The sequence below is a fragment of the Protopterus annectens genome, chromosome 6.part0, assembly GCF_019279795.1.
Source record: "Protopterus annectens isolate FY-2018-M chromosome 6.part0, PAN1.0, whole genome shotgun sequence".
NCBI classification, from domain to species: Eukaryota; Metazoa; Chordata; order Ceratodontiformes; family Protopteridae; genus Protopterus; species Protopterus annectens.
In genome coordinates this window covers 985,195,142-985,220,818 of record NC_056737.1, presented here as the reverse complement: position 1 = coordinate 985,220,818, position 25,677 = coordinate 985,195,142, and the positions used below count along the sequence as shown (strand labels likewise).

Here is a 25,677-nt window from a genome sequence, read left to right as displayed (position 1 = left end):
AGTTCAAGGCTCTGGAGAGAACTCCAGCCATACTAGACTACACCTCCTTACACATGTTTAGACCACAAACTGAAGGCATGAAAACTAAAGAAGGCAGTGTATCGATATTCATTAAAGATAAATACACCTCCTGATTGGTTAGACAGCATGATTCCCTGGAAATACTTTGGGTGCAATTAACTGTTGGTAGGACACCTATTTAAGTCATTGCCAGTTACAGGACCTCTCTATGAATCAGGACACCCACTCTGCCTATTTGGATCTACTTCAGTCTATCAAGATACATGCGAACACCACGGTTTTGGGCGACTTTAACTACCCATCCATTATCTGGGTAAATTACTTGTGCTCTAACTCAGTTTCCGAAGGGTTCCTCGACTTTAACTCCAGTGCCCTGGTAACTCATATGCCCTGGACCAGCTGGTTGACACCCCCAGAAGGGGTGCCAACATCCTGGATCTGGTGCTTACCTATATGGTGGACCACTGTAGTACCCCCCACTGTGAGGTCTTCCCTAGTGAGATATGACTACAAATCAGTCTAATTCGAAGTAACTATTACACCTGAACCCCCCCCGCAGCAGCAATTAAACTAAAAAACTTCTCCAAAGCAGACTATAACATCTTATGGGATGGTATAAATAGCTTTACTGCACCACCTCCTTCAGATGGAACTGGCAACTATGCAGAGTTATACACCAATACTTTATACAAACACCTGTATAACTGCACTGACTCGGCCATACCTGAGAGGACCAAAACAAGCTCCTCAAGGTACAGTAAACATGCCTGTTGGACAACTGCCATTAACAGGAATTACAATAAGAGGAAGAAATTGCTAACAGTAAGAGGGAGACAGCCCTAAACTGGAAACACTCCCTCCTCCACTTAAACAAGCAAATAAGACTTCTTGTGAAGTCCTCCAAAGCAGACTATGAATCCAAATTAGCTTCCTCAACTAAGGACAACCATAAGGTATTCTTTAGTTACATCCATAACCTAAAAGGAAAGGCCCACATCTGTGCCGAACTGGTAGTTAATGATACCACATATACTGAGTTTGTGGACATAGCTAACCTGTTAGCCAACAGGTTCTGTGAAAACTTTACTCCTCTGTCCCCACCACATATACCCCATGACATCCCTGCCACCTATCTTCTACCTTGCATCTCTAAAGAGCAGATCATACATGCCCTCTCTAAGGTCAAAAATACAGCATGTATGGGACCTGATAACATCCGAGGTTGCATCCTACATGGTCTCAAAAAAGAATTAGCAACACCACTAGGTACATTTTTCAATGATAGTCTAAGCACCGGCTTCATCCCAGCTGAATGGAAAATGGCCACCATTATCCCCTTGCGCAAAAGTGGTGCTTCCACTGACCCCGGGAACTATAGACATATTAGCTTGACTAGCCTTACCTGTGAAGCCATAGAGAGAATCATCATGGACCTTATCAACAAAGATGTAGGTAATCTCCAAACACTTGATCCCACTCAGTTTGGACTTGTCAAAGGGAGATCATGCCTATTAAACCTGGTGGACTTCTTCAAGACAGTCACCAAGGCCCTGAATGAGGGGAACTCTGTGCATACAGCCTACCTAGACTTAGCCAAGGCTTTTGACACTATCCCCCACTCAGGCATCATTGCAAACTCACCCACCTAATTATTAACCCTTATGCCGTTAGATGGGTCGCTAACTGGCTCACTAATATAGTCAAAATAGGGGAATCCACCTCCAACAGTAGATCTGTAACCACTGCTGTTCCACGGGGAACAGTTCTGGGTCCTCTACTGTTAGGAATCTATTCCTCCTAAGTACAAGCTAAAACTAAAGGTCTGTGACTGACAAAGTTTGCTGATGACTACAAACTGGGAGCGGTAACAGAATCTTTAAACGATGTCAACACCCTACAAGAGGGTCTTGCACAAACAAATGATTGGTGCCTAAGTCATGGCCTTAAATTCAATGCAAAAAAAGTGCTATCATCCCTTTCAGTAAGTGTGATGTTCCTGCTAACTACCACATCAGTAACAACACCCTAAGTATGCACTCAGTGGTGAGAAACCTAGGCACACAGGTTGACAGCAACCTTACCTTTGATCACCATGTCTCCACAGTGGCAAGAAGAGCATTCTATATTGCTCATCTCATAAGTAAGGGTGCTGCATCCAGAAAAAAAGAAGTTATAACCTCCCTGTACTTCTCCCTCTTCAGGCCAATAATTGAGTACAATGCCCCTTTTGGTATGTACCTTTCTAAGCACCTGCAGCAATCGGAGAGACCACAAAGTTTCCTCACAAGGAAAATTCAGTGTCTTCAGCATCTGTCCTATGTGGATCATCTGAAATCACTTTCACTTAATTCTGTTTCATACAGACTACTCAGAGGCAATCTATGCCTTGCATATAAGGCAATATCTGACCCTGCTTTACTGGAAATGTTGCATATCCCAAAGTCAAATGGTACACTGGTTACTCGCTCTAAAGACCTTAACCTGGCATGTGACATTAACAGAACCTGCTGGAGGGACAGATTGGTCTCACAGAGGTTACCACACCTTTGGAATGGACTCCCACTTCATGTCAAACAGAACCTCATTGGCCCTCTTCAAATGCAATCTGGACGATTGGATGGGTAACTGTAAATTCATCCCAGGGCTTCCACCTGTGTCCCTCTTGGACAGGAGCAATTGTGCTGATAGTTGAATTAAGGGTAGAACTTGGCTAGGCTTGTAAGGGCCCTACAGCCATTAGCCAATAACTTTCTATGATCCTATGATTTCCATAACGGACATGCACAGCTTTTTAAAAACAAAACAAGAGAACGGTGGGAGAGTTGGAGAAAAATTCAAACTGGAGCTCAGGTCCTGTGATTAGAATTTCAGAAATTATTAGCTTAATTCCTCAGTGGCAGGGTATGGAAGACTCAAAGAACAGGAAGAATAAAACACAAGCAAGGTAAACAGAAATGCACTGTGATGCAACTTTTAAACAAGTATATACAGGACTAAAAAATACTAAGGCACAAATCCTGAAGCAGTATTCAGAACACTGCAATCCTGCCACAGACTAAGGCCCCAGCCAAGCAGATATCTACCAGTAAAGCTGTAATAAATGACTAAATGAGGCACAAATCCAGCAGCAGATCAATGTCCTACCACAACTGTGAAAGAAGCTACAAGATTGTCCAGACTGGGTTCAAAATACAAAAAAGCTAGAGTTCACATGTAATTTCAATTATGGAAAGAGTAGTGCAGTACACAGTATAAACAATGCTAAAATCTTATACACAATCTCTGCGCAACTGCAAATGAAGCTACAAGATTAAGGTCCAAGTGCAAACTAAAAAATGCAAAAAGACAGATGTCCCAGGACAAATAAAAAAAATGCAAACAGATAAATTGACAAAAAGCAGAGAAGTACTAAAATATCAGCTCAAAGGCCTCTATAAGTGCAACTTAAATATTTAAGCAGAATTTAAATGAAAAGCATTTTTCTTCCCTTTTGATGAAAAGCTTACATCTCACACTTTTCAGAGTAAGACCTCATTCACCCAAACGCTTTAAAATCTCCCCTTAACTACTCCATACCCCACTCTATCTACCATGTTGTACATGTGTATCTTCACATCTCTACTACTCATTTTATCTCACTTTACTACCTACCATGGTACTCTTACACTTTATTCACACTCGCACAATACCAGCCACCCTACCTATATTCATACCTATTTCCTCAAATGTATTTAACATCCACTTATTCACCTTCTCAAATACAAACAGGTAACCATTCGGTTCACTTTGACGTAACCTAGAATACATTCATAAACTTTATAAAAAAATAACTAATCCCAATCCCCTGTTCTCTAAAATCACTCTTTGTGGTGACACTCATCCCAACCCCGGCACCTCAGCCCCATCCATACCACTGTCCCCCTATCTCTAAACTCCTGGACACCCACAAAACTTCTCCTTACATCCATTAAAATCCTTAGTATTCTAAACAAAGTTACAGAGCTTCAAGCATCATTTCTTCAGTAATCAGCAGATATTACAGTCATTACTGAAACATGGCTAAAACCCCATATGGAAGAATCTGAAACTCTATCCCCTGGCTACAATATAATTCAATGTAACACACTACACAAAAGAGGGGAGGGGCTGCAATTGTATACAATATCTGTCTAGCCTTCTCACCCCTCAAAATTAACATACGAACCTTCCAAAATGCAGAACATCTTTTCTCTCTTCTCTATGTTAATCATCACCGTCATCGACCCCCTCTTTTTCCCATTTTTTCTACATGGGGTCAGGGTATCATGTTAACTGTCACCATCTCTTGATTCAGTGCCAAACTTCTGCCTACTTCAACACTCATGCCTGACTGTTGCAGATCTTCTTTCTCACAATCCATCCACCTCTTTGCTGGACATCCTCACTTCCTCTTACCTTCTTCCTGTCTGTTCCAAATCTTCTTCACCAGATTGTCTTCAGCTTTTCAGCACATGGCAAAACCACCGTAATCTGCTCTCTGATCTTTTCTGCAACTGGAGCAACTTTGACTTCTGGTCTTATGCTCTCATTTCTTCATCTGTCTGACAGTGTGCATCCTACCACCCATCTCAGGCACGTCATTTCCATCACTTCTAACTTCCTCATCTGCTCTGCCTTTACTGCCCAGGTGTCTGTACCATACAATAGAACTGGTCGCACCACTGTCTAGTACACCTTACTTTTCAGCTTCTTTGGCATTGTTATGTCATATACTACACCTGGCACTCTATGCCATTTGGCTGCAGCCCCTCTGATTCTAGCTTTGACCTCTTCATTCAGACTTGAAGTAATTAACCTGTTCCACTATCTTCCCTTCTATTTCAATTCTCAGCTTCTTCTGATTTCCCTAATTTGCTGCCATTACCACTGCCTTATCTGTATTTAGTTTCATCCCAGTTGCCTTCAGTTTTGCATTCCATTCCCCTATCCTTTGCTGAAATTCTTGCCCAGAGTCTGCCTGTAATGCCATATTGTCTGAATACAGCAACTGTGTTGATTTGTCCCCTCCCACCTGTTTGCTAATGTAGTCAATCAGCTGTATGAACCGCAGTGGGCTCAGAGCTGAACCCTGGTGCACACCCACTCTCACTGGGAACCTCTCTGTAAGACGGAACACTGTTAGTACTTGAGTCATTGGTTTCTTGCACTAATTCTACCAATACCTGCTCAACTATGAAGAAGTGATACCACTTTATTCGCAATAAAACAAAAGTAGATAAAAAAACACGTGAACTAAGTGCTTTCAAACCTTATAGGGCTTCTTCAGAGTCAACGTGTTACACAAACATTCATCTTTTATTTCCCATGCAGCATGTATATACTGCAGTTAGATGAGATTTTTAAGAATGTATTTTTTTAGGGGGTGTTTTCTCAGGATATGTAAAAGATGAATGTTTGTTTAAGATGTTGACTATGAAGAAGCCCTATAAGGGGTGAAAGCACTTAGTTCACATTTTTTTTATCTACTTGTGTTTTTATTGCGAATAAAGTGGTATCACTGCTTCATAGCTAAGCAGGTATTTGTTTTTCTTCATTTTGCAATGTTGTGGAAATTTGGTGCCCTGTTACTAATTCTACCAATGTTCCTGGGACTTCGAACCAGCACAGTACTGCCCAAATCAGCTTTCTTGGGACCTTATCATATGCTCTCTCCAACTCTAGGAATTCTCAGTTGGACTCTTTCCTCATCTCTAGCTTCTTCTCAAATATTATTCTCACTGCAAACATTGTTGTGCTGCAGCCTGATCTGAATCCAAACTGCTCATCTCCCATCTTACTTTCTACCAGTGAGTAACTGTTTATCAACCACCCTCTCCAGAACTTTCATGCAATGTGACAGGAGTTTGATACCTCTGTACTGTCCATAGCTGTGGATGCCCTCTTTGTTCTTGTACATGGACATTAGTATGCTTATTCTCCAGTCATCTGGGATATGCCTTTCTCTCCACAGGAGCCATTTTTTCCCTACCTCACTGAGTATCTGCTGTGATCTCATCTGAACCTACTGCTTTTCCTGACTTTATTTTCCTTAGTGCTATTCTTACTTCTTCTAGGGTGGGCTCCTGCTCTTCTTCCATCATAGGTTGTGCAGCTTCTGTGAGGTTTTCTTCATTCAGAAACTGCTGGAAGTACTCCTTCCGTCTGCCTTTGATGTCCTGTGGACTGGGGAGTAGGTTGTTGCTGGCATCCCTTATGAAGGTTGTCTGACTATCTTTTTTATCTTTCTGTCTTTGCCTTGCAACCTGATATAGTTTCTTTGCACCTCCTACAGAGTCACTTTCCAGACACTTGTAGAGTGCGTCTGATGTCCTGATATTTGCTATTGCAACTTCTTTTTTAGCTTCTTTGTTAGCCAACCAGTACCCCTTCCTAGACTTGTTCGCCTTTTCTATCTTCCACTTTTTCCTGCATTCCTTTCTACTGATGACTTCCTGAACTTCTGCACTCCACCACCAGCTTTCTTTATGTACCTTATTTCCATACCTGGCTCAGCCACCTATCTGTTCTGTAGTCCTAACACATGCTGTTCTGAGGCACTACCATTCTTCTTCAACTTCACCTATTTATTCCTCTTCTTGAGGTGCTAGAGCCCTGAGTAATTCCTTGAACTGTTGTATTTTCTCTCCAGTCAACTTCCAGGTCTTCAGCCTGGTCTCTGTGGACCTTAGAGCCTTCTCTGACCATTGCTTGCAGCTGACTGTGGCAACCAGTGATTTATTCTGTGGGTGGACTGTTTCACTGGGGATTACTTTGCAATCACTGATTCTACCTATGTGCCGCTTCCTTACTAGGAGGAAGTATACCTGAGTTGCATGTTGGCCACTCTTGCATGTGATCTTGTGACTCTCTCTCTCTTTCAGAATCATGTGTTGGCTGCTATCAAGCCATTTGCTAGACAGAAGTCTAGGATGGCCTCTCCTTCTTTATTCCTCTTACCCCACCCATGTGGACCCAGGCAGTCCTCATATCCTGTTATGTCTTTCCAGATGTGTGCATTAAAGTCACGCATTATCAACACCAATTCAATTTATCCTGCTTTATCTAGTAGGTCCTGCAACTGCTGTATGAATACACTCTTTTCCTCACTATCACAACCCTGCTGTGGGGCACTGGCTGAGATTACGAATACTGCCTTATCATTAGGCTGCAGTCTAATTGCCATGAGTCTGTCACTAATTCTGATGACATGTCTCACTGCCTTCTGAAGCCTCTCCCTCACAATTCCCACACCATTTCTAGCCTGTCCTCCTCCTGAGTAGTGTACTCTGGATCCCGAGCCAAGTGTCTTTGCTGCACTGCCCTTCCATCTCGTCTCTTGGACACAGAGGATCTCCAGCCTCCTCCGTATCATCATGCCCTTCCATCTCGTCTCTTGGATACACAGGATATCCAGCCTCCTCCGTGCCATCATGTCATCCATATCTGAGCTGCATCCTGTTAGTGAACCTACACTGAGTGTATGAATTCTTAGCTGATGGTTTTGGAAGGCTGATTGGTTTTACTTCCAGCTTTTGCTCAACAGAGGTATCTCAGGTAATCCAGGCTGGGCAGCTGGACTCCATCCAGCCAGTAACTTATTGACCCATGACTGCTGGGCTTTATGGTGGGCACACACTGGCCATCAGGGGCAATACACGCCTCCCACCATTAGCATGGGTCTCTGGCATAGGTCGGAGAAGGCTGGGTCCTCAGCCCACTTATCGGCAAATACTCATGCCCATTTGGCGACATTAGTCAACATGACCGAATCACCTAAAGCTATATTTTACATTGAGTGGATAGACCTGCCACAGCTCGCAGTCTGTGATCTGTCTTCTCCTATCTTGAGGATACTCTATGTTAATAAACATAAGAAACTATGTATAGTTGCACACTACATACCACCAAGTAATAATATTAGCCTATTAGAAGAAATTCTTTGCTGGATAACTACAAATGTTACTAGTGAAACCATTACCTTAGATGATGTTAACAATGACTGGTTATTTATGACATCTAACACCTCAGCTACCAGTCTTGACTTATATGGGTTTAAATAGCTAATCACTTCTCCTATTCGACTCAGCAAATCAAATCATAAAAATTCTATTCTCAGCTGGATACTTGTTTTTGATTCTAACAAGTATGCCAACTCAGGGGTACAACTAGACTCAATTAGTGACTATCACCAAATATTTGCCAATAGAGAAATCTCTAACCAACTAACATACAACTACCCAAAATCTTTCTAACTTTCATCCTGACACTCTCAATAATTTACTTCTTCTTTCGGCTTTTCCCGGTTAGGGGTCGCCACAGCGGAACTTTGGTCCACTAATGACTGGCAGTAGATTTTTTACGGGTGCCGAGGTGCCAGCCCGAAGCCCAACCTTCAGTGAAGGCACGCCCATTCTACGCATGTCTTTCGAACATGGGGAGGACATGCAGTCTCCACACAGAAGGCACTCCAGCTGATAATCAAATGGGAGAACCTCTTGCTGTGAGGCAACAACACTACTGCTGCACCACAGCGGCTCAGCAATTCCTAAATCAGTAAAAAAAAAACGGTACCAGGTCATTAAACATGCGTTTAAAATTAAGTTTTCTAGCGTATTGTTCCATGTCCACAATGACCACAACAATGCTGGCTCAATAACTTACTAAAATCCTTTAAATGGTCTCCACTCAAACTCCCACCCCTAGACGAAGCCATTAACAAAGTAAACACTATATTCACACATACTTTAAATGCCCTTACCCTATCACAAATAAAAGAATAAAACTATTCAAACCCCCTGGCTCACTCATCCAACTAATTGTCATGAAAAACATGACAAAGTATGGCAACAATAACACAAAGATAAAATCCCGAACAGCTTACATTTATAAGTTGTGTAATCAATGGCACAAAGATAAAATCCCTAACAGCTTACATTTATACAAAGAGTTATGTAATCAATGGCACAAATATAAAATCCCTAACAGCTTACATTTATACAAAGAGTTGTGTAATCAATGGCACAAAGATGAAATCCCTAACAGATTACATTTATACAAAGAGTTGTGTAATCAATGGCACAAAGATAAAATCTCTAACAGCTTACATTTATACAAATAGTTGTGTAATCAATGGCACAAAGATAAAATCCCTAACAGCTTACATTTATACAAAGTGTTGTGTAATCAATGGCACAAAGATAAAATCCCTAAGCTTACAATTATACAAAGATTTGTGTAATCAATGGCACAAAGATACAATCCCTAAAAGCTTACAATTATACAAAGATTTGTGTAATCAATGGCACAAAGATAAAATCCCTAACAGCTTACATTTATACAAAGAGTTGTGTAATTTCATCAAGGAGCAAATTTACCTAGACAAAATAAAATTATTACACAGACCCACAAGATAATCACCAAAAAGCTAAAGAAATTTTGGAACTCAAACAAGAAAATTCTTCAGCCTGGCTCTTCTTTCTCACCAAGCCCCCTATCTGAACTTATGCCTGAGAAACAGCGACCAAGTTTAACATTTTCTTCATTAACATCATAGCCTTTCCTACCTCCTGCTTTCCCCAACCATTTAATCAACTACAAGGAAGTCACTGATCCATTGCATTTGGCATTCATCAGATCTATCACTGGGCACAATGACTCTTTGGTATGTACCTAACCAGGCATATCCAACAACTGGAACAACCACAGAGGTTCCTCACTAAAAGAATACAGGGCATAAGTAACATGTCCTATGCAGACTGGCTCAAGGTCCTATCCCTGTATTCTGTCTCCTACAGGCTGCTAAATGGAGATCTGTGCCTGATGGATCTACTTTGGAAGCTCGAACTTTCAAAACTTCGACCTTCATATGATCGAGACCAAAACAGCGAAGTACTGAAAGTTTGAAACTTCAGTAAAAAATAAATAAGAACAATTTTTTTATGTTTATGCAGGGGGGGGGTCATGTCCCCCTGCACTCCCCACACTAATTAAATATATCAACTCTGAGATAGCACTAAAGTGAAGAGAATGTTAAATTTCACATTCCACTGTGTATGGCGATCTTCATTTAAACCATTCAAAGTTTCAAAACTTCAATGTTATGGTCTTGATCATATGAAGTTCAAAGTTTTGAAACTTCCAGCTTCCAAAGCAGACCCATGACTGGTACACAAGACACTGTCAGATCCCACTTATGCATATCCGCAAAAAAAAAACAGCACAAGAATTAACTGTTCTAAAGACTTAAATCTTGCCTGTGAAATAAACAGGACCTGCTGGAGAGACAGGTATTTATCTCAGAGACTATCCCGTCTCTGGAACAGGCTCCCCATCCATATGAAGCAGAGTTCCTCCCTAACCCAATTCAAGTGTAACTTGGACAACTGGATGAGGAACAGGAAATTCATCCCTGGTTTGGCACCAATGTCTCTAATGGACACAGGCAACCTGTAAATGGTTCATCTCCCAGGTCCCTGTTTGGAAATGTTTCAACTCCCAAGCCCCTGCTTATACTTATTAAGGGTACTAGAACTTGTCAGAGATTTGGGATGCATGGTTAGGCTTAAAAAGGCCCTTGTGGTCGTTAGTCTAGTAAACACCTATGAACCGATGACAAAACTCTACTAGCCTTGACATCCCTGCTTTCAACTCAGATGACAATTACTAAAGAAACAGAAGTCCTGCTCTCCTTCTGTCAGTGATCCCCCTGCTGAGTACCTTAAGCACACTGCAGACTTTAATGCATATCCAGTCTCAATGCTCATCAACAGATCTAGTCAAGACTCCCAGGTTCCTGCCTTTTGGAAAAATTCTTTATTATTCCTCTCTATAAAGGAGAGAACCCTTATGAAATCTCCAACTTTTGCCATCCTAACCCCCTTCCTAAGATCCTGGAAAAGTGTATTCATAAGCAACTCCTTCAATACCTCTTACAAAATGACATCTCCCTTCCTTAAGTGGCTTAATTGTGTTTTATGAGGTACTTTATTATCTCCATAATCACCTCATAAAAAAAAAACTGTTTGAAATATAAAAAGAAAAAAAAAAGTATGGGACAAACTCTATACTCACACTGCACAGCCAAACTATGGAACTGTACCCCAAATTCAATCACCTGTACCTAGCCTCCATGTATTTAAGTCCTCGCTCAAAGAATTTCTCACTAACTCATGGCTATGCACATACACTTCATCAACAGGATTGTTTTTTATTTCCTAATATAGTGCATAACAAACTATACTTGTAATAATTTCTCAAATACTGAATGTCATATTTTTCTGCCATTTTTATTTTGTTATTATTACATCATTGGAGCCTCCTCATACTTTACTGTATCCTATGTATTCTACTGTCAAACTGTACATATAATTTTTTTTTAATTACATCTAAACTGTTTTATTTATTACCTATCTCTCTGGAACTTCTCTCCCTAGGCCTCTGCTTTCCCAGTAATCAAATGTCAGTAAGTAAATAAATATATAAATAAATACATACAAATACAAATAAATCTATATACATCTGTATCTATCTATACATATTTATATATAAACAGATATAATTATACGGAAATATACAGCTATAGATATATCTAGCTAAACATACATAGGCAGCTCTCCCTCTGGCTGTCCTCCCCACACCCCCCTTACTATATATACTAACTCCAGGATCGCACTACAATGGGGAAAAGGGCATATACCTTTCAACAAAATGAGTTTCAGTCAAGTGAGCTTTCAATAAAGTGAGCTTTCAGTCAAGTGTGCTCTGTGAAATGAGTTTCAGCCTAGTGAGCTTTCAATCAAGTAAAGTAGACCCCATATATATATATATATATATATATATATATATATATATATATATATATATATATATATATATACATGCATGTATGAACCTGGGAGGTTTCTTCGAGAATGTCACCAAAGCCTTAGATGAAGGTAAAATACTCCATACCATCTATCTTGACTTATCCAATGTTTTGACACAATCTCCCACTCAGGTATCACTGAGAAACTCTTCCCAGCTGGGGATTAGCCCATACTGGCTCACCAAAGGAACGCTTACAGTCAAAGTTGGGGATTCCAGATGTATCAGTAGACCAGTTACCAATGGCATACCAAACGGATCTGTGCTGGACCATCTACTCTTTGGAATCTATTTCTCGGAAGGTCAGGTGAAAGTAGATAGCCTGTGGCTTACCAAGTTCGCTGATGAATACAAACTGGGCGCAATCATTGAGCCACAAAACAATGTTAACATATTACAAATGGAGCTAACACAGACAAATGACTGATGCAAAACACATGGACAAACACTAAATGCAAAATAAGTACATTATCATTCCCTTTGGTAAAGAGGAAGTCCCTGCAAATTACAGTTTTGAAGCACCCCTAAGCTCAAACCCAGTGGTGCGAGATTTGGAAACACAGGTTGACAGCAATCTAAACTTTGAATCACCATGTGCCCACAGTGGTAAGGAAAGTCTTCAATGTTGTGCATCTGATAAGTAAGGGCACTGCATCCAAAACTAAGGAGGTTACAACACCGCTGTATTTGACCCTCATCAGACTACTAATAGAGGCACACTGATGACGCTTGAAGCGAAACCGGTCACCGGTCTGTTTTGGGCAGGAGATGTCTGAATAAACTTCTTTTCACCATGGCTGTTTGGATTTATTTTGCAATAGTGGAGTACTGGATTGTTTTGGGGGTGTGTGTGTATATATATATATATATATATATATATATATATATATATATATATATACATGTGTGAGTGTGTACGCATATGTGTGTGTATAGATATTTGTGTGTGTATAGATATGTGTGTGCGTGTGTGTATAGATATATATATATATATATATATATATATATATATATATGTGTGTGTGTATTTGTGTGTGTGTGTGTGTGTATATATATATATATATATATATAGTATATAGCATATATATGTGTGTGAGTGTGTGTGCATATGTGTGTGTGTATATAGATGTGTGTGTATATACAGATTTATGTGTGTGTGTGTGTGTGTATGTGTGTGTGTGTGTGTGTGTATATATATATATATATATATATATATATGTGTGTGTGTGTGTGTGTGTGTGTGTGTGTGTAGATATATATACATACGTACTGAGCCAAGTCCTGTGAGACTGTATTGAGGGGTTGACACATTTGTAAACTTTTGCTAATATATATTATACATATATATAATATAAATAATGGACAGCATTATTTACATTACAAATGTGCAAATAATGCATAGCATTCTATTAACTGCATTTTTAACTTACAATATGTCTGTGATCAAACATAATCCATTTGTTTCTGCAAGTCCTGCAATATCATTATGTCTGTAATCTTTTTTTCTTATTCTTGTCTCCACCTGCTTTGCCTGTGTCATACCTGAAAATGTTCTAAGGAACAGTTCACTTATCCAGTTAAAAAATGTAATAAATAAATATGACACAAAGGAAATATGTAAAACCAGTCACTATTGCTGAGACAGCTGCAGTCCCTGAAGTGGAAGGTACTGAAGTATGCACAAGATGATCCACTGCTGATTGGACCATCTAGGTGTTAAGCAAGATACAATTTGCAGTGTGTTTTTCTTTTCTGGATTGTGTCGTGTGCCTTCCACACTTATCATGGTGACAGAGTAAGAACCATTTATTTGTCTGAGCATTTCTTTTTGTAGCAAACAGGTCTGTGAATGGAATCCCCATTCAGCCTGTAACTATCCAAAATATATTTCTGTACAGTGTCTGCCAGATGTGCTCTTCTGCCACGGAAGACTGTTGCAGGATTTTCATCTACTGGAAGACACACTGCCTGAAAGCTTACTATGTAAATAACAAACTATTCTCAATTGAATCACTGTTTCTTTAAATAAGATGTAAGCATGTGGCCTTTCTTGTTTGTTCAAGTGCCACATCACACTTGTTTTCGTCTCTTTGTTTTCATCATTTAAGAGCGTAAATCACAACTTGTGTATAACGACTTTGACAGCCTCTTCAGTTTAAAACTATGGCCATTTATTCTATGATACAAATTCCTTTTGATATAAAGGCAAAGAGAGCAACCTTAACAATCTACTGAAGATCAACTCTCATCACCCTCCAAGATATATGAATACACCAAACAGTCCTAATAATAACAATGATGATGATGATGATGATAATGATAATAATAATAACAATAATAATATAATAATAATAATAATAATAATAATAATAATAATAATAATAATAATAATAATAATAACCATAATGATATCCTTGATACTTGCCCCCAGTTATGGAAATTTACTTGTGCTTTTTAGAAAACAAATTTATATATTTTGATAATTTTCTCCCCAAATCTAGTGATTTATAAGCATTATCTCTACAGACTGAATGCTTGCAAACACGGAGGACATATCGTACAAGGATGTATGTAAATGTACACGCACAATACACAAAAATATAGTTGCTCAAGCTCAGAATGCCTCCCCTGTTTAGCAAAGTCAACATTTTATGTAATATGACATTAACAGCTGTGTGGCATAGACAAATAAAGCACTGACTACCACTGAGGTGACCACAGTTCAGTTACCAGCTCTGTGGCATAGACGAATAAAGCACTGACTACCACTGAGGTGACCACAGTTCAATTACCAGCTCTATGGCGCAGACGAATAGAGCACTGACTACCACTGAGGTGACCACAGCTCAGTTACCAGCTCTGTGGCACAGACGAATAAAGCACTGACTACCACTGAGGTGACCACAGTTCAGTTACCAGCTCTGTGGCACAGATGAAGAGAGCACTGACTACCACTGAGGTGACCACAGTTCAGTTAACAGCTTGTGCACCTGTAGGAGCTGGTCAGAGAGGATGGGAGCGACTGACTACCATTGAGGTGACCACAGTTCAGTTAGCAGCTTGTGCACCTGTAGGAGCTGGTCAGAGAGGATGGGAGCGATTGACTACCATTGAGGAGACCACAGTTCAGTTACCAGCTCTGTGGCACAGACGAATAGAGCACTGACCATCACTGAGGTGACCACAGTTCAGTTACCAGCTCTCTGGCACAGACGAATAGAGCAGAGACTACAAATGAGGTGACCACAGTTCAGTTAGCAGCTTGTGCACTTGTAGGAGCTGGTCAGAGAGGATGGGAGCGACTGACTACCAATGAGGTGAACAGAGTTCAGTTAGCAGCTTGTGCACCTGTAGGAGTTGGTCAGAGGATGGGAGTGACTGCCTACCAATGAAGTGGCCACAGTTCAGTTAGCAGCTTGTGCACCTGTAGGAGCTGGTAAGAGAGGATGGGAGCGACTGACTACCACTGAGGGGACCATAGTTCAGTTACCAACTTGTGCACCTGTAGGAGCTGGTCAGAGTGGATATGAGCAACTGACAACCATTGAGATGACCACAGTTTAGTTTGTAGCTTGTGCATCTGTTGGAGCTGGTCAGGGAGGATGGGAGTGAGCAGCTGATGCCAGCTTATCCATCCTGTGAGGATAGAGGTGGTTCTAGTTCACCACAGAAGTGACACCTAGCAGGAGCGCTACGTGTTACACACACACACACACACACACACACACACACACACACACACACACACACACACTAGAATCCAAACTTACTGAACGTGAGCTGTCTTAATGTATTTGTACTCATAAACCAAGAGGAACTCAGCTTGCAGAGGCATACTCCCCTCACAAGACAGTAATGGGGAGGGGGGTTCTCCTAGTAATAGAGTGCAGACCCCCGCAGCATACCACCTGTTTCTCGATGGGGAAAGGAGAGCTATCTGGGATTCCTGTGCAAGAAGAAATGGGACGTTGGACTCTCACCTAGCCTGGGAATTCCTGGCTACCTTCCTCTGGAATGAATAAGCAATCAGGGAGTAGGTAGAGGAACTGTCAGGTGAGGTCCTGTGGCTAGTTAAAAAAAAAAAAAAAAAAGAGAGACAAAGATATGACAAATACCAGTCCAGAGAGAACCTTAACATTTAATAAAACCACACCATCACTTACTGCTTCAGTTTCTTTGGTCTCGGCTTTTGTTGTATCATCTTAAAATCAATGGCTTGACAACATAAGCCAAACAGATACCAAGTGCAGTAAAGGCCACGCTAAAATGAAATAAATCATCTGCAGTGTCAGACAGACTATGCAAGATGGCATGTAGGCCAAGACATTAACAGTGAGCTGTGGGTGTAGATGGGAAAGGTCATCTTGCCACTTTACTGCATATACAGCATTTGTAAAGAGAATACAGTCAGCTGTTCACCATCAAGCAATACAGGAACACACACTACGCATCACCAGTGAGACCAACATGGAAGCAGAAACAAGCAGGGTCCAGAGTATATTGTGGGTGCATTCATTTCTCTACATAAATTAAACATATTTTGTTGCAAAGCAACTCTTGAAATTTAGTGACAGTGAAACATTATGTAGCACAAGTGTACCATCATGTACTGCTACACCCCTCATAATAGGGAGTGAGAAGGGGTAATAAAATGTCAGACTGGACTCTTCACTGAGTCCATGCAGTATTCTCTGCCCCACACAGCGTGACCATAATGTTATCCTTCATCCAAACCTATATGCTCAATATCCAAGATGAACTGCAGTCAACTCTCCATGATGCTATCCAGGGAATTTTATTTTTCTGGAAAAGGAATAAATTAAAGGTACATGAAGTCATTTAAATGGGGTCAAAAACCAAATGCCAAGTGGGAATGGAAGACCTAGTTAGTCAGGATAACTTGCCGGTTAAAACCTCTGAACAGCACATGAAAAAAAAAGACTGACTAAAGAGGGATCGATAATGCATTTCCTAGTACTAAAAGAATGACTAAAGAGAGATTTATGATGCATTTCCTAGTACTAAAAGAATGACTAGAGGGATCGATGATGCATTTCCTAGTACTAAAAGAATGACTAAAGAGGGATTGATGATGCATTTCCTAGTACTAAAAGACTGAATAAAGAGGGATCGATGATGCATTTCCTAGTACTAAAAGAATGACTAAAGAGGGATCGATGATGCATTTCCTAGTACTAAAAGAATGACTAAAGAGAGCTCGATGATGCATTTCCTAGTACTAAAAGACTGACTAAAGAGGGATCGATGATGCATTTCCTAGTACTAAAAGAATGACTAAAGAGGGATCGATGATGCATTTCCTAGTACTAAAAGACGGACTAAAGAGGGATCGATGATACATTTCCTAGTACTAAAAGAATGACTAAAGAGGGATCGATGATGCATTTCCTAGTACTAAAAGACTGACTAAAGAGGGATCGATGATGCATTTCCTAGTACTAAAAGAATGACTAAAGAGGGATCGATGATGCATTTCCTAGTACTAAAAGAATGACTAAAGAGGGATCGATGATGCATTTCCTAGTACTAAAAGGCTGACTAAAGAGAGATTTATGATGCATTTCCTAGTACTAAAAGAATGACTAAAGAGGGATCGATGATGCATTTCCTAGTACTAAAAGGCTGACTAAAGAGAGATTTATGATGCATTTCCTAGTACTAAAAGACGGACTAAAGAGGGATCGATGATGCATTTCCTAGTACTAAAAGAATGACTAAAGAGGGATCGATGATGCATTTCCTAGTACTAAAAGACTGACTAAACAGGGATCGATGATGCATTTCTTAGTACTAAAAGAATGACTAAAGAGGGATCGATGATGCATTTCCTAGTACTAAAAGAATGACTAAAGAGAGATCGATGATGCATTTCCTAGTACTAAAAGAATGACTAAAGAGGGATCGATGATGCATTTCCTAGTACTAAAAGGCTGACTAAAGAGAGATCGATGATGCATTTCCTAGTACTAAAAGAATGACTAAAGAGAGATCGATGATGCATTTCCTAGTACTAAAAGAATGACTAAAGAGAGATCGATGATGCATTTCCTAGTACTAAAAGAATGACTAAAGAGGGATCGATGATGCATTTCCTAGTACTAAAAGAATGACTAAAGAGGGATCGATGATGCATTTCCTAGTACTAAAAGAATGACTAAAGAAGGATCGATGATACATTTCCTAGTACTAAAAGAATGACTAAAGAGGGATCGATGATGCATTTCCTAGTACTAAAAGACTGACTACAGAGAGATCCATGATGCATTTCCTAGTACTAAAAGAATGACTAAAGAGAGATCGATGATGCATTTCCTAGTACTAAAAGAATGACTAAAGAGAGATCGATGATGCATTTCCTAATACTAAAAGAATGACTAAAGAGGGATCCATGATGCATTTCCTAGTACTAAAAGAGTGACTAAAGAGGGATCGATGATGCATTTCCTAGTACTAAAAGAATGACTAAAGAGAGATCGATGATGCATTTCCTAGTACTAAAAGAATGACTAAGGAGGGATTGATGATGCATTTCCTAGTACTAAAAGACTGACTAAAGAGGGATCGATGATGCAGTTCCTAGTACTAAAAGAATGACTAAAGAGGGATCGATGATGCATTTCCTAGTACTAAAAGACGGACTAAAGAGGGATCGATGATACATTTCCTAGTACTAAAAGAATGACTAAAGAGGGATCGATGATGCATTTCCTAGTACTAAAAGAATGACTAAAGAGGGATCGATGATGCATTTCCTAGTACTAAAAGAATGACTAAAGAGGGATCGATGATGCATTTCCTAGTACTAAAAGAATGACTAAAGAGGGATCGATGATGCATTTCCTAGTACTAAAAGAATGACTAAAGAGAGCTCGATGATGCATTTCCTAGTACTAAAAGAATGATTAAAGAGGGATCAATGATGCATTTCCTAGTACTAAAAGAATGACTAAAGAGGGATCGATAATGCATTTCCTAGTACTAAAAGAATAACTAAAGAGGGATCGATGATGCATTTCCTAGTACTGCCAACAAACCAGGACTTTTCTGTGAAAGTGATGCCATAAGTGTAAAACTATAAAAACAGAAAGAACAGGCTTTCAGTAAATCATTTCCATAAGATAATTAGAAGATGTTTTACAGAGTTTGTGGAATTGAAGCTCACCATGTGTGTGCCGTTGGCAGTGTGCTATGGGTAGGTGCAGCAATAATTTGGTATGACGGACACAGAGCTGCAAAGCCTCCTGGTGGCAGCTGAGAAGACCCTGTCGTGAACTGCAACAGGCGAGCTAGTTCTTCCTGGGTAAAACTGGAGACGACAGCCCAAAACCACTTCATTACCTTAAAAAAGGTGCACAGAGAAAATAATACATGGTTAGAAGAGAAAATGCTGCATACAGCTCTGGTACAGTAGCAGACATGCAGCTGCAATAAAACAAGATCTATTCAAAGGCATCAGCTTCAGTAAAGCCCAGTAACATGCAATTCTTCAATGGTTAATTATAAAGCATTCTGGTCTTTCCACAAATTGTTAGTGTTCTGACCCCAAGATGAGTTAAAACCCCAGCAACTATAATATGGAACTATAAAACAGTGTACTAATCCAGTGTAAACTCGTCATCCCAACAGAACATTTAAAATTCTGATGAACTCAAAAAAGTTACAATTACAGGGCACACACAGTCACTCTCACTGCAGTCTTATGCAGCTACTTAATACTTTGCAAAGTAAACTCAACCAGTTTGTTATACTGCAACAATTCAAGTAATGGAGCAGCAGAAAACTTGCACGCCATAGCTACTGAACAAGAAATTATCTCTGAAGGGGCTGAAGAAACGGTGGATGACAACTTTGAATTGAGTTGTGGAACTTATACATCATAAAATGCATTATTATTAGAAGACTTCTGCACCTTAAAAGCTCAGCTCAGAAGGGGTCAATGTACAAGTAAAACACAAGATTTTGAGGCAGCCAAAAAATGTTTCTACAAATATCCTGTAAGGTGTTACTAATCATCAATGTCTACTGAGAAAAACGAACTGACCTGAACTCCACAAAACTCAGTTCGCAGAACTTCAGCTCAAAGCACTTCATTCACTGAAGAATGCAAAAAGAAATCATGTACTCACCACAATGTTCCATCTGTGTAGTTCTACTTCATTTGTCTTCAACCTGTGGGATATGGATCCGTATCGGATCCGAGCCGGCAACTTTACTAGCATCTGCTCCGAGTTCCAAGCTACTCCCCTTACCCATAATACAACTCCACTACCTTCCCACCCCAGATCGAGTTTGCTGAACCTTATACTGATAACCCGACCTGAAAAAATACTTGTGACCTATAACTGCAGCCTGTAGGCTGTTCATATGCCAAGGTCCGGGGGAAGGAGGGAGGGACGGTTGAAGACAAATGAAGTAGAACTACTCAGATGGAACGTTATGGTGAGTACATAACTTCTTTATCTGAAGTAGTTTACATCATTTGGTCTTCAACCTGTGAGACAGAGTCCCCAGCTACTAAACTCCTGGGAGGACCTTATGGAAGGATATTCCAGAGCACAGCGGAACCAAAGGATGCTCTCCTTCTGGAAGTCAAATCCAATTTGTAATGAGAAATAAACGTATGAGATGAGGACCAAGTAGCTGCAGAACAAATATCATCCAAAGGCACTCTAGATCAAAAGGCTGCAGACGTAGCCATGGATCTAGTCGAATGAGCTTTCACCTGACCTGGAGGAAATATGCCTCTGTCCTTATAGACCTGAAGGATGCATGAAGAAAAACATCTAGCAATAGTGACCTTGAAGATAGGTTTCCCCAAAAAGGGTTTACAGAAAGATACAAACAATTGATCAGATTTACGGAAATTTTTAGTCCTGTGTAAACAGAATCGTAGCTGTCTATGAACATCCAGCGGGTGGAGTTTGTATTCCATCTTGTTCGTAAAATTAGGAAAAAACACAGGGAAGTTGATTGTCTGATTCATACTGACTGATGATGCCACCTTAGGAAGAAAGGATGGATTGGTTCGAAGGCAAACCCTATCTTTGTGAAAAATCATGTAAGGAACTTTGATGGACAAGCGTGTAATAGCCACCAGAAAAGCCATTTTCCAAGATAAATATTTCAAATCTGCTGCTGCAGCAGGCTCGAAAGGCGGAGTGATCAAAGCTTGAAGAACCATAGTAAGGTCCCATGGGGGAACAGGATCTTTGACCGGGGGGGTAACAAAGGCTTTACACAGTCTTGAAGAGGCTAAAGAAGCAGAATTCTCACCTACATGAAAATGAGAGATGGCAGCCAACTGTACCTTGACAGTAGAAGAACTAGCTCCGTGTTGAAAAATATCAGCTAGAAAATCAAGAATGGTGGAAACAGGAGCCATGAAAGGATCTAATCTCCTTTGAGAGGCCCAAAAGGAAAAACGTTTCCACTTGCTGTGATAAATCTTCCTGGTTGAAGACTTATGAGCAGCCACCAAAATAGATCTAACTGAGGAGGATAGTCCAGGAGTCCTAGCAATCACGGGAACTGGAGCAGCCAAGCTGTGAGTTTCAAACTGTCCAGATTCAGATAAGGAACCCTCGAGGGGTGTGAAATTAGATCCTAAATGGGATCCAGGATCCAAGGCGGAGTCAGAAGGTGAGACCAAAGGAAGTGAAACCATACCTGGCGAGGCCAAAACGGGGCAATGAGGATCACTTTGCTCCCCAGTTGACGAGCTTTCTGTACAAACCTCGGAATAAGAGGTACTGGCAGGTAAGCATTCAGAAGACTGGGAGGCCAAGCATGCACTAGTGTGTCTCTGGGGGACTCCGCCGGCAGGGGGTTCAATGCGAAAAACACACTGCACTTTGCATTGGAAGGAGATGCGAAGAGATCGCAGCAAGGTTGACCCCACTCGCGGAAGATCTGTTCTGCTATTGAAAGATTCAGAGACCACTCGTAAGGCATCAGAATGGTCCGATTGAGTCTGTCCGCTAGGATGTTGGACCGCCCCGGAATGTGCATTGCGATGAGAAAGCGACCAGTGGAGATCGCCCATTCCCACACTCTCATAGCCTGGCAACAAAGGGGGTAAGATCTGGTCCCTCCCTGTTTGTTGCTATACCAGACCACTGACATGTTGTCTGACTGAATTGCAATCGTTCCCAGAGGAAGAAAGGCATGAAGGGCCTGCAACGCAAGAAGGACCGCCCTCATCTCATGGACATTTATGTGCAAGCTGGTCTCTACAGGGGACCACAGGCCTTGGACTATACTGCCCGAACAATACCTCCTCACCTGAGCTGGGAGGCGTCCACGGTCACTGTGGCTTGGGCTGGGGCTGGAACAAAGGGTCATCCCTCCAAAATGTCCGGAGAACACATCCACCATATGAGAGACGACCGACAGACTCGACTGAGTTGAATTGGATATGCCAATGGCAGTTCCAACAGGGACCATTGTACAGCTAGAGTCCACTGTAGAATTCTCATGTGTAACCGGGCACATGGGAGAAGAGTTATGGTCGCCGCCATCGAGCCCAAGGCCCTCAACACTGATTCCACCGTATGGAGAGGAGAGTGATAGATCAGGGAGACATGCATCCTCAGGTTTTGTAATCTATCCGAGGTCATGAAGATTTTGAACTGAAGAGCATCTATCCTGGCACCAATGTAGTCTATCACCTGTATACGATCTAGGAGTGATTTGGATACATTGATTGTGATCCTCAAACACAGGGCAAGAGTCAGGAAATAATCCCTGGTTTGTGAGAGTAGACGCCTGGTGGAAGCAGTGAGGAGCAAATCGTCCAGGTACGGATAGACCTGAATCCCCTGAAGCCTCAGGTGAGTCACTACCACCGCCATCACTTTGGTAAATACCCTGGGGGCTGTGGTGAGACCAAAGGGTAGGGCACGAAATTGGTAATGACTGACTCCTAGCTGGAAGAGGAGGCACCTCCTGGAGCTTTGTGCATTTTTATGTGATAGTAAGCATCCTCGAGGTCTAACGAGCACATCCAGTTGCTCTCTTGCAGGTACAGCATGATGGACTGTAATGTGACCATCCGGAACTTCTCTTTGGCAACTAACAGGTTCAGGGTAGAAAGGTCCAGAATGGGCCTTAAGTCTCCCATTTTCTTTGGCACCAAAAGGAACCTGGAGTAGAAGCCCAATCCGGACTGATCTGGAGGGACGGTTTTGATGGCTCGTTTTTCTAGCAGCTTGGAAATTTCCTGGGCTGCTACTCGCTTTGCATGGGTGGTACGTCTGGGAGGTGTCTGGGGGATTTGGGGGGACCCACAAAGGGGATAGAGTATCCACTGGATATGACCTGAAGCACCCAGCAGTCTGATGTTATGGACTTCCATACCACTAGGTGCAAGGACAATCATCCCCTGACTGCCTCCAGAGTACAGTAGTCAGGCCACCCCTCAGAGTTGCTGCCCAGGTTTGTCTGAGAAAGGTTCTCGAGACCCAAAATTCCTCGGACCCCCTCTGCCTCTGGGCCGACGTCCGTTCTGTCCCCCTCTGCCTCTGGGGGAAGAAGAGCCCTGAGTGTATTGGGAATACTGTGACATCCAGAACCACATCTTCTTTTGCCCTCTCTGGTTCCAGGAAAAGGACCTTTGGGGGTTCAAGAAGCGGAACCCGATGGCAGACAGTGTCTTCCCGTCCTTCTCACTGTGGACTAATGTCTCTTTGACGGTCTTACCACAGAGAGTAGAGCCGTCATAAGGGGCATTTCAAAGGATGCCTTGAAGGGTTCCAAAAATTGACAATATGAGTCAGGTGCTGCGACTCATGGACACACCGGACCCAGATGCCCTAGCCACTCCTTCCATAGCATGTGAAAGGAGTCGCATGGATGTGTTGGAGACTGCTTTTAAAGTGGCCATCCTCGTGGAGAACGAAGCCTTGTCCTTCTGTGACATGGACTTAGGGGGAGACTCCTCCAGCTCCTTTACCAGGTCGCGTTGGAGTCTGGTGACATGGGCCAGGTAGTTCAGCGCCCTAATTGAAAAGGTGGCTGAAGCATAAACCCGCTTCCCTAAGCGGTCCATCATCCGCGACTCTCAGTCAGGAGGATGAACCGAGGAACTCTCCTGTGCAAGTTCCTTCTTTGTGGCTGCTGCTCGTCTATGGGGGAGCCCTTCTTCCATGCTGGTCTGTCTGTGGGGGAACTTAAGATTTTGTTGGGTCTTTTTGGAATTGGTTTCATGGTGGCCGGCTCCTTCCATGCCCGCAAGGTGACCAGATCCACCAAAGGATCCATGGGAGGGGACACTCAGGAAGTAGATGGGCCCGTGCTGAAAGCCTCCAGGAACACGGACTCGTCAGAAGAAGGTTTGGGGGCAGACCAACCTCCCCGCTGTTGCAGGACCTAGGGGAACCTTCTCCATCATCCAAGTCCGTAACCTCGGTGAGGGACTTGGGGGAGTCCAAGTGCCTCCTTTTGCATGTATGCTTGTGAGGCACCTCTCCGGTGAGGCTCTCCGGGGGGAACTCACAAGCCACTTGTTCCTCAAGGGGAACTGTCTGGGGCTCCTCGAGCATGGGCTGTCCCTCTGGTAAAATGATGGGGACCATAGCAAAAGCCGAGGGGGTCTGGGTGGAGTCTGAGGGGGCAGTCAGGTGTCTCAATCCAGTGGAGAAAACCCTTTCTACCACGTCGAACGCCGAAGGAGAGTGAACCTCCTGGGAAACCAATAAGGAGGACAGTCTCCCTGGGTCCGAAGAGAGAATCGGAGCTGGGCCCGAAGTGGACGGAGCTCCAAGGAAGGGAACTTGGCCCGACAAAGGCAGAGCCAATGAAAAAAGTTCCACTCCCTTGGATCCGACACCTAGGCTCTGGCTCTGAGAGCAGCTCGGATCCGAGCTGGTCAGATCCAACACACTCCAGGCAGCTGTCAGTGTCGAGGAAGCAGGTACCATTGGTGCCGACCCCCTGACTAAAGCCATCCTTGGATCTGAATACTCCAAACCTGATGGATGGATCAGAGAAGGAGATATTGGCTGGAAAAAAGGAAGCAAGCTTCCCCCTCCTGAGGGAGAGGGGGCTGGCAAGACCCCCATCTGGATCTGGGATGAGCCTCCTCCTCATTTTATTCATATCGACCTCAAAGACCGGGTGGACCTCGACAAGGCCACGGACTCTGACTTTGCAGGTCGGGGCACTGAGGCCCTAGAAGCTGAGCATGTCTCCTCCGGCTCCGGGCAGAACCTGTGAGATTGGAGCAGAGGGGATTCAAGGATCTGTAAGGTTTTTACAGGTGAAGGGAGGTCCAGAGCCTCTTTTGTTTTTCCCTCGTCTTCGACTCTCTCTGCCCCTTTTCTGCTCCGCTTCCACAGGCTTTTGTACAGGAGGTTGAGTCCCGGCCTGGGAGGGAGGAGAAGCCAGGGGTAGAGAAGGAGAGGCGGCCACAGCAGCCACTGTGACCGAAGCCGGAGACGAGGCAACAGTCTCTGAAGGGGGAAGAAGGCCTTTCAGGGCCAACTTGGCCTTCCCATCTTTAATGGCTCGAGAGTTGAACCCTGCACATATAGAGCAGTCTACACTCAGATGGGCCACACCCAAGCACATAACACACAGAGTGTGGCCATCCGCAGGGGATAATTTATGGCCAGACTCAGTGCATCTTTTGAAAATAGGCTTGTCGGCCATATTGTCAGAAGAAAGAAAAACATGTTTAAGAGAAAATGTTATTTTCTTTCTCTCTGAGAACACCCACTCACCACACTCACACACAGAAACACTGAGGGGGGAGGGGAA

General features: G+C 42.3%; 1 protein-coding gene across 2 annotated transcripts in view; it reads right to left on the bottom strand.

Moving 5' to 3' along the window:
• AREL1 (apoptosis resistant E3 ubiquitin protein ligase 1) overlaps positions 1–25,677 on the bottom strand; it is a 1,112,453-nt gene that overhangs the window by 32,142 nt on the left and 1,054,634 nt on the right. For both annotated transcript variants that reach the window (XM_044074621.1, XM_044074622.1), the window contains one exon: positions 19,085–19,260. In XM_044074621.1, coding sequence (XP_043930556.1) covers positions 19,085–19,260 — 176 coding nt within the window. The remainder of the gene's footprint in view (positions 1–19,084; positions 19,261–25,677) is intronic.